The sequence below is a fragment of the Hippocampus comes genome, unplaced genomic scaffold (genome assembly GCF_001891065.2).
Source record: "Hippocampus comes isolate QL1 unplaced genomic scaffold, H_comes_QL1_v1.1 scaffold116, whole genome shotgun sequence".
Classification (NCBI taxonomy): domain Eukaryota; kingdom Metazoa; phylum Chordata; class Actinopteri; order Syngnathiformes; family Syngnathidae; genus Hippocampus; species Hippocampus comes.
The window spans coordinates 331,300-341,060 of NW_017805120.1; the positions used below are offsets into that span (position 1 = coordinate 331,300).

General features: G+C 45.8%; 2 protein-coding genes across 12 annotated transcripts in view; both read left to right on the forward strand.

Moving 5' to 3' along the window:
• mmp21 (matrix metallopeptidase 21) overlaps window positions 1-7,403 on the forward strand; it is a 35,530-nt gene extending 28,127 nt beyond the window's left edge. For 6 of the 9 annotated variants that reach the window (XR_002167740.1, XR_002167743.1, XR_002167742.1 and 3 more), the window contains 2 exons: window positions 1,592-1,681; window positions 7,277-7,403. The gene's annotated coding sequence lies outside the window, so the exon portion shown is untranslated. Of the gene's footprint in view, window positions 1-1,591; window positions 1,682-6,861; window positions 6,945-7,276 lie in introns of all 9 variants that reach the window. The other 3 variants (XR_002167747.1, XR_002167746.1, XR_002167744.1) reach the window with 2 other exon arrangements.
• The window catches only part of ctbp2l (C-terminal binding protein 2, like), a 26,077-nt gene continuing 17,174 nt past the window's right edge, over window positions 859-9,761 (forward strand). The window contains exons 1-2 of one of the 3 annotated variants that reach the window (XM_019865773.1): window positions 859-942; window positions 1,592-1,681. In XM_019865773.1, coding sequence (XP_019721332.1) covers window positions 876-942; window positions 1,592-1,681 — 157 coding nt within the window. In that variant the 5' untranslated portion in view covers window positions 859-875. Of the gene's footprint in view, window positions 943-1,591; window positions 1,682-7,375; window positions 7,474-9,761 lie in introns of those variants that run through there. The other 2 variants (XM_019865774.1, XM_019865775.1) reach the window with 2 other exon arrangements.

Genomic DNA, 9,761 nt, shown 5'->3' on the forward strand with positions numbered 1-9,761 from the left:
GGAGCCTTTTTTTTTTTTTTTTTTACATCAGAGAAAACATGCATGGTGACTAAGTTGAAATGGAGGCCAACTAAGGGTGGTCGCTTTAGCCGCTGTGTGAGTTTTGCTAATATTAGACATCCATTTGCTGCCTAGATGGGTTGAAGAGGAGCTAAGAGCGCCACAACAGTAATTTAACGCTATTGCTAGTAAGCAAGGTTCCTGTAGAATCATTCACGTGTGCCGCGATTTAGCCCCAACTAGTTTTCTGCCGAAATGGGTTGCAACGAGGATCAAAACGTGTGTCTGTGTGTGTGTAATAAGTGATTTAATTTCCACACTGATATCCGCGGCCGTGCGGAAATGCCGTCTCAGCATAAACGCACGGCAGCAATGGTGTGTTTTGAAGGGGGAGGGGTGTGGTTTTTGCATTTGTTTAAGGAAAAATTGATGAAATGATCTTAGGAGAGCGAACATGCTCCCTCTTAAGACGCGGAGGAAGTGGCCCCATTGGAACCAGTCCCAAGTTTGAGGCATCTTTATCTCTGCAGCTGCCACCCCGCCGGCGCCACGCGATAACTCAAGCGGTGCGGTTTGAGAAATGCGCGGGTTTGATCCCCGTGTCACGATGATGAATCGCCGTTTTTATTCTTTTGTTGCCCATCAGCACTTTTTTGTTCGCTCTGCAGTTAATCCGTCGGGCCAAGTGCACTCTGACGGTCATTTTTCACTTGTAATTCTAACACCGGCATCCAAGCCGCTCCGGCCTGAAGTGGCGCCTGTAAACGAAAATGAAAGGGAGTCAGGTGCAGTGCTCCGAGATGGGAGGGACCATTATCTGGGGGGGGTGTCAAGCGTTAAAAGGATTGTCATGTCTGTCCGGATAAGATGGCTCAATGGCACGATTTACGACAGGCTTTCTGCTCGGATGGCCTCGGGAAATGGACTCCTACAGCCGTCACGGTAACGCCAACATCATCATTTAAGCTGTTCCTTTCCGTTTTCGGCGTGATGCCCGGGGTGGAAGGTACCAATGGAGGGCTTGAAGACCAGCCAGAAATTTGACAACTTCGATGCATTATCGGAGGCTTAACAAGAGGTGGTATACTGTCTCAGGATTGAAAAAAAAAATTTTTTTTGCACCTGACTTCAAGTCCCTTGTATGCGAGTATCTGCCGGTACAGAGTCCCGATCCATTACCTCTCCAATGCGATGCAATCAAGAAGTCAAAGAAAACCGCATCCAAATTGTCGCAGTTATCAACGGTCTGTGTTCGAGGAAGTATTTTTCTTATATATTTTTTTAAATGACATTTCTCTGAATGGGAAGCACAACGGCCGATTGCGTAACAAGTCGGCGCGACATGTGCTAACCACTTGGCCGCCGTGCCGCCCCACTGCAATCAGTTCCGGATTCCGAACAATAAAGTCATCAAGCCAAGACCACGGATCCTGCATAAGTGCTGTATCTGAGCAAAAGACAGACCTGGCATTTATCCAGATTTTGGTGCGTAATATGCGTATCTAAAATGCTTCCTGTTTGTTATGTACACGAACGTAAGAGATGGGTGTCAAATGTTAAACACAGCTCAGCCCTTGCATTTTACTTTCAGGTGGTTTCCCATCCATTACAACCCTGATACTGTCTCAGAAGCTTGGCAGGCCTGCTCCCTCTGTTTATACACCAGTGACACGGCCAAAAGGTAGGAAAAAAAAAAAAAAAGCTGTGTTGACCCGGTCCTGGTCGTCATCTTTTCGTGTAGGAGCGCTTGGGATTGGTGGCGGAGGGGCTTGCCATCCTCTGGGGAGCTGTTCTACATGCAGAGAACAAGGAGCAGGAAAAAGCCAGCTGAGTGAGACTCCACACCGTTTATCTCCCAGCTGCAGGGTTGGGCCAGGATTAATTGAGTGAGAAGTGCAAGTGTGTCTCTGTTAGTGCTGGTGACTTGAAGCGCGGTGTCTTAGTCGAGCCTGAGATGATAGGACCGTGTGGTAGAGAGAGAGAGAACAAGAATGAGGTGGAGGAGGCGCTCCGGAGTCATCGGCAGGGGTTGCACTAAAAAGCTGTGCCACAGGCTTGGTCCTTCTTTCAGAAGCAGCCGGCTAAGGCTTAAAAGACGAGCAAATTTCCAGCTCCGGCTGTGCCAGGATGCTAACTAAAACTTACTCACCTATCTCAGGTTTAAGGGCTGTAGAAAATACGTGTGTGGAAGGGATTAGCGGCGCACTGGGCCTGAAGTGTAAATCGGGTCTTGGGTTCAGGAGAACAAATTCTTTGCACTTTGGGACAGTAAACAATGCTACCTTTATGGGGGTCATCGCTTTATGAAGGCGTGCCAGAAACATTGCATGAAAACACTTGAGTCAAATAAAAAAACAGTAATTGCAGCAGAAATTGAGCATGCCTTTTCACGCGGCGCGACCCCGTATTCTCTCACGCCAACTAATTTATTGCACGCCATTCGTCATCTCGAAAAACTCGCTGAACCGCCATAACCATGGACTCCCTTTATGCTGTTTTCTAAATTCAACGGTGGGAATTTGTCACGTGCAAGATTCAAATGTGAGCTTCCTGGAACAAATTATCTTTGTCAGTGAAATAATTCTTTCTGAACTCATTGTGTTATTCCGCCCTGCCAAATTTCAGTCGTAAAAACCCGACATTGAAACCACCTGCAATTATGCTTTTCAGCATTCCAGGCTGCGTGAGTCCTCATTCGTGTTTTGCAACCCGGTTCACCACTTGTACTCCGGACTCTATCGGCACATTGTTTGAATTGGCACGCTCCCAATACAAAGCTCGTGTACAGCAGCACAGGCGCTCTCAACCATCCCGCTGGGAACTTGTGGGCACATTCCAGGGAGGACCGGTAAGGTTGGGCGGTGGAGGGGGAGGCGGGGTGGTAGTGGAAGCACCTCAGTTTCTGCAACGGGAGTCTCTGAATCACCTTTTCCTGGAAGGACACAAAGCGAGCTCGGCTGTGGCCAAGCAGCCGGGCTGAGCCTTGGGCTCTTGCTGTTGGGGGTACCAGTGGGTAGCGCCACACCTTCCCCACGCTCAACAAGTTGGCACGCTCTAGGGCTTTTTTTTTTTTGCTCCAGCTTCTGCTGCACAGATAACCTCGCCTGCTGGAACTTTGCAAGCGTATTGATTGGACGTAAATAGCGCTCGGTGGACTGCAATATCTTTTTCTTCAATGCAACTTTCATTCCCGGTGCCGCCAGTCGTGCATGTGGGCAGCGTGATTATTATTATTTATTTTTAGGGTTTTTTTGGCACGGTTTTCCAGCAAATTATAATTGCGTCAAGTTGTTACCTGCCCACGCGGATTGCGCAGCTCATTCCGAGCACGAAAATCACACTTTATGGTGCACAAGGAGGCGGCCGGCCATGGGATATTAATAGATGAGCTGGGTTGGTGTTGCCAGGTGACCACACCTTCCTGTTTCCTCTTTTTTTGTTTTGGCACAGTGCTGACAGATTTATTTGAAAGAGTGGAGACCAAGTCAAGACCAAGACTTTGGAACTAAGCCGAGACTAAAACGTTGAGGGGTTGAGACCGAGTCAAGACTACAAAGTCAAGACTGAGACTTGAAGGAACCGAAACACAGTCAAAATCAAGACTTTGAGGATCCGAGGCCAAGTCACGGGCTGACCTTGAGCGGTTGAGACAGTCATGACCAAGTTAAGGCATCTCGCTCACTAAACTAACTAAAAAATGGGCACAGCGTTTTGTTTTGGATTTTTTTACCCCCCCCCCCCCCCCCCCCCCCCATAACACTGTTTTTCTTGATCATTTGTCATCCATTGATTGATAACATTCCACAGTTGTGTTCCGTTTTTTTTTTTAGACCGTTATTTTGTGTTAAGCATTTGCTATTGCGTAATACGCAATCCATTGAACAACTCCGCGTGAAAGATCTCCCCTTCTAATCCGACTTCACTTTAATCTTTCGAGAGCTTTAAACTGTCAAATTAGTGCAGTGTCAAGATGAACAATGAAGTGCTCGCCGCTGCTGCCGCCGCCACCAGTGCTGCTGCTGTTGCAGATTTCATCCCAATTTAATTGCCCAAAAATGTTGATATTAAATCAGCTGAAATTGCCATCAGTGGTAAACGTTTGCCAAATGGATAGTTAAAAAGATCGGAAGTTGGTCAATTTAGGTTCTGGGTTGAGAAATCCCTTTTTAAATTTACTCTGACAACTGTTGAAAACCTTTGCAGAACATATTTAGAAACTTGTTGCACAGTAAGAAAGTTTGTCTTTAGTACTTGGACTGTGTTGAATTGATTCACTGATCATCTGTATTGAGCGTCTTTTTTTATTTTAGTGTTAAATTGTAACTTGTTTGCATTGTAATTTTTGTACTGCGCCACTGATATGCTATCAAACCATTTTATTTGTTTACTTGTTTTGAACCACTTCTGCACTAGACTCGCCATAAAAAAAGGTATCGTGCAGGGATACTTTTATTCGAATAAAAAAACAGGAAGACTATTTGCATGAGCCTCGTTGTAGTTGATGTTAATAGAAGGCTGCATAGATTTTCCGGACTCATCCATCACTCGGGCGTAAGATGGAGTATATCTCAGGTACGGGACATTTGACTGACACTCGTGGAGATGTATTGCTATTGGTGCATCGCCGCGATTGTCTCCCTGTCGCCATCCGTCGTGAGATTTATTGGAAAGAACCCTGCCACCTACCGCTCGTGGCTTAATGTCAGCTAATTGTGGCCAATTAGCTCTGGATGCGTTTGAGGGTGAAATTGATGAGTCCTCCGAATGACTTCCTTTGGCGTTGTGCCTCTCTCGCGGCGAGTAAGCGTCGGCCCCGCACAGCAAGCAGGTGGTCGTGACCTTTTGAATAATTCAGTCGCATCCGCCGATGCCCGCTGAGCGTCGTCTCCCGTGGACAGTTTGTCTTCGCAACAGGCTAGTGTCGGTTAATTCGGATCAGTCAGTATTTGCTTCTTGGTTCGAAGATGGATGGCCTCAACTAGAATGCATCAAATCAGCTTGGTGTTAGCCGTAATCCGAAATGTTGTTTTGTTTTTTTCCCCAGCATTAAAATTAGATTTCCAAAGAAATTTCAATTAACAAAAAAAAAAAAACTATTAATTGTGCAGGCTGAGGTTTTCCCCCTTTTTTTTTTTTTTTTTTGTTTTAATCCAAAACCAAAGCCTCAAAGCGCAGTTCACCAGCACTCACTTAAGCGACCGCAAGCAACAAGGGCGATCAATCAGTTGTCAAGCGCTAATACATCACTCGACTAATGAGGCTGCGAAGTATTTCTGCTGCAGTCTAATTGATACCACCCCCATCTCCGCCGATGCCCGCTGAGCGTCGTCTCCCGTGGACAGTTTGTCTTCGCAACAGGATAGTGTCGGTTAATTCGGATCAGTCAGTATTTGCTTCTTGGTTCGAAGATGGATGGCCTCAACTAGAATTCATCAAATCAGCTTGGTGTTAGCCATAATGTTGTTTTGTTTTTTTACCCCCCGCATTAAAATTTGATTTCCAAAGAAATTTCAATTAACAAAAAAAAAACCAATTAATTGTGCAACCTTCGGTTTTTCCCTTTTTTTTTTTTTTTTAAATCAAAAACCAAAGCCTCAAAGCGCAGTTCACCAGCACTCACTTAAGCGACCGCAAGCAACAAGGGCGATCAATCAGTTGTCAAGCGCTAATACATCAATCGACTAATGAGGCTGCGAAGTATTTCTGCTGCAGGCTAATTGATACCACCCCCATCATCACTCTGGCGATGAAGGGGACAATCATCTTCGACCTTATATATTTCCGACTTCTCGTAGTTCTTGGCCTCTTCAGACCAAACCTTTCGCATTTATCATCTTGCAACCGCCAAGTTGTTTGATGATTCTTTAATATTGAAAATGCCCAGGTGGGGTTTTGCCACTGACCAAAGAGCCGCAAGCGCGTTTCACCAGCACTCAGTAAAAGGACCACAAGCAACAATGGCGATCGATCACTTGTCGAGTAGCCGTCTGCCGCTAAATCCATTAATCGACTAACTGAGGCCGCAAAGTGTTTCGGCTCGTGGCTAATTGAAACCAGCGCTTCACCCCTCAATTCCCCCGCTGACGGACAGCCACGGTGGCCACTCATCCAACATCTCGTTTTCCATACAATTATGCACAAATGTTTTCCATTCAAGACTCGGCGAAGCTTTTTGATGGCTCCGAGACATTACATTCTAAAAGTGTTCCGTACGGAAAAAAGGTAGGCGTCGATATCTCCCAATCGATCTGCCTATCGAAAGCAAGAAAATGTCAGTTGCAAAAAAAAGTGTTGACTTTTTGAACTGCTATTGAGCGACCTTAAATTTCTTGAGAGTGCTTCCTCCCCATTGTAAACAATTTGATGGCTCTGTTTTTGGACTACTTTCTTTCACAGAGGACTTTCAAGTCCTCAGGCAACGATTCCCCCCCAATGTTTTATTCCTGATTCTTGTGTGCTTGCGAACATCAGACAAAAATGTGTATAGTCGGCGGGAGGAAGGCCGCCTCTGCTACTGAACAAGCAGTTTTCTTAGTGCAACAATTAATCCTTTTTGTGTGTGTGTGTGTGTGTTTTTTTTTTGCTGCACTTACATTGTACTTGTGCCAGCAAGGGGATTTAAAAAAAACAAAAATCCAGTTTGCCTCACTTTCTGGTGTTCTCTCGAGCAGCAACGCATTTGTGCACCGTCGCCCATTAGCAAATAAGATGCGTTTTCACTCTGCTAGAATTCCTGTTTAAAGTCGTTAAAGTGGAAAGAGACGGGCATTGATTCCCTCTCGATTGAGTTCCGCTCTGTGAGTTGCTTTTAACTACCCTCTACTGGGCTCAATGTGTTGTTACATTGTCCGTCTCTTCCAGGGAGTGCGCTCTTTTTGGATTAACAACTTTCTTTGCAATACTGTACTCGGCAGGTCTTCTCTCGATGGATCGCGAACCATTCAGTGAGTGCAAGACTTGGGTTTCCGTCTCCTTGTTGGCATTCTTGTCAGAATGGGCTTTATTGGAACTATAATGTAAAGGGAGTGACAAAAACAATATTACTAGCAAAATATTTGAAAATAATACCAGAAATTATGCCCCCGAAAAAAGCCAAAATATTTGATGAAAAACATAAAATCGTCAGAAAATAAAACAAAAAAGTAGTTGAATAGTTGCACGAAAATATGGGGGGAAAAAGACCCCAATAAGTTTTAAGACAAGACTATTGTTAGAATATACAAATACAGTCAAAACAGTTTTTTTGTTCATCAGTTGTTTCCCTCCCCTGCTTCAGGTGTGCGTGCCGAGGCGTTATGCCCCGGGGAGCAGTGCCCACAGTGCACTAGAGGCATCTGAACCTTGTCAGTGGTCGTAAACCCGAAGCCACCCCGTCGGCCGCCGCCCGTTTTGCCGAGACGTCCTATTTAGAGGCCATGTCTCTCACCGACAAGCACAAAGTAAAGAGGCAGCGGCTGGACCGAATCTGTGAAGGTAAGGATCTCATCTCAGTCCTTCTGCGCTTATCGTGGATGCGCCCACTTTCTTCAGTGAGTCCGTGACTTGGGTTTCTGAGTCCCATCAAAGGAATTACCGTCAATTAAATTCTTGACAGGATACTGAATAGTGTAAACGCGCAAATATTCTGAAAATCTAACAATGAAAATGTTCGAAAATAATGTAAAATACCCGATGAAAAAAAAAAAAATCATGAAAATGTGATTTGAAGAATGGCAACCTGCTTAAAAACAAACCGGTCCCAACAGAGGGTCTCAAGGGGGGAAAAAAAAAGTTGTCCCACCAATCGCATGTCGCGGCACGATAAGGCCTCCATGACGACAATCTCGGCTCCAGGAGAAAGCGAACACGAACTGGTTATTGTCTCTGGCGTGAGGCTAAAAATCCTCTCTGGCGTGACTCATCGCGATCCAGTTTGGCACCGTTGGCAGGCAGATGAAGAGCAGATGAAGGAGCGACGGACGCTCTTCTCTTTCAGAAGGGAAATGTGAAGCGCTGTCTTTAACAAAGCGTCCACGGAGACGGACGGTGTGCTTTCTGCGCCGGCCAAAGCAACCGCTGCCTTATCTTTTCTTTCCCCCTGTTTCGCCCTCTCATCGCACAAAGTGCTTTCATCAGCTAGGAAGCTGGCCTTTACCTGTTTGAACAATTCTGAATCGGTATTACCCAAAGTACTCCCCGGCCCCCAAAAATACGTACAGTAGCTCACCAAAAAAAACATCATCTTGACAAAGAACAAATTTCGAGATTTGCACATTAACACACTGTCGATGGTTTTTCTTTCCCACCAGACTCTGTCAGATTAGCTTCCGACATGTGACTCCGGCGTTGCCGCTTGCGGTGTTCTCCCGCTCTCGCGTAGCCCCGCCCCCTCTTTCACCCCCCCTCGTCTCACCAGAAAGCAAGTGGGCCGTCGCCGCTACCCTTCTGTCCGCCCCATCTGTGCTGCAGGCTGCATGGGCCACAAGCTTGAGAACTGAAAAACTAAGATGGAAGGCAAATAATCACCTTCAGCGGATGCAAAATCTCTCCACATCCCTGCTGACTCCCATTTCACATGCGTTGGAATATGATTGTTTCATTCTGAGCGCAGCCACTTGCTCGCTATGAGAGGGGTGTGCACACTTTACGAAAATACAAAAATAATAAAAATATTAACAGAAAAATACACCTGTATTTGGGAGAAAATACTAGACGTAAATCTTCATGTTAGACGGAAAATGCAAAAATATTACCCCCCAAAAATATTACAAACAAAATGCAAATCTCACGCCCAACGATGTTCTCCACACTGGAAACACAAAATGGCCCAGAGGCTCATTAGCGCAATCACGTACTGTACAATCACGATCATTGAAACAAAATTTCAAGTTTTCCGCCGTCATGCTTTAATTCATGAAGTTGTCATGAAAGTTTCATCGCTCAGCAGAGCGGGCGGCTACTTAAATCATTCGGCCGCTATCTCGGCCTGCCAATTCCCGCCGTTAGCATCCCGTGGCCTAGAAAGATGGCCAGATTGCTCCAAAGGCACCACGGCGACTGGACGCCTGTTCAGCGCATTGTACTTTGTAACTAGAGCTCACTTTTTTTTTGTAGTAGTAGTAGTATTGGCACCAAATATCGTAGTTTGACTCTTCCTTTTTCTTGTATTATTCAGGCTGGTCCCCATTGCACCAGTGTAATATAGCATGCTCACTTAATTATGGAGCAGTCCTCACGAGAGACATACAAGATAAATTTGGCAACTGGCTGCTGCTTTGCCGATGAATTGTGGGAAATGAATCACTTGACGTGATATCCGGGTTATGGTTTGAGCGGCTCTCAACCCGCCGCATGCGCGGGAGCGCACGGTTATTGCCTTGTCAGGTAACGAGGGAATGTGAATGACACACGACTCTGGAAAGCAGCTTATTAGTTGGAGTTATTGTGAGTGATGGCGAAAAGAGATACGAGACAGAATATTTTTTTCAAGCGGTGTGTTATGGTTCGGAGTACCTGAAAAGATTGCCAGAAACAAGTTAGTAGTCAACTTTGTTCCTTGTCACTCCAAAAATGTGGCTTATCGCGGTTGTTTTTGGCCTCTGGAAGCGTCCAGAAAATGGCCCTCGAAACCGTTTTTATCGAGAAAGTAAAAAATAGAAACGAGTCTGATGATGGAGTGGCCTCAGTCCGCTGCCGTCCAAACCAATCCCTGCACTCTGTTTTGAAGGTGAGAAAGTCAAAGCTTGTCTGCTTTCCACCTTATCAGCAATGCCCCCCCCCCC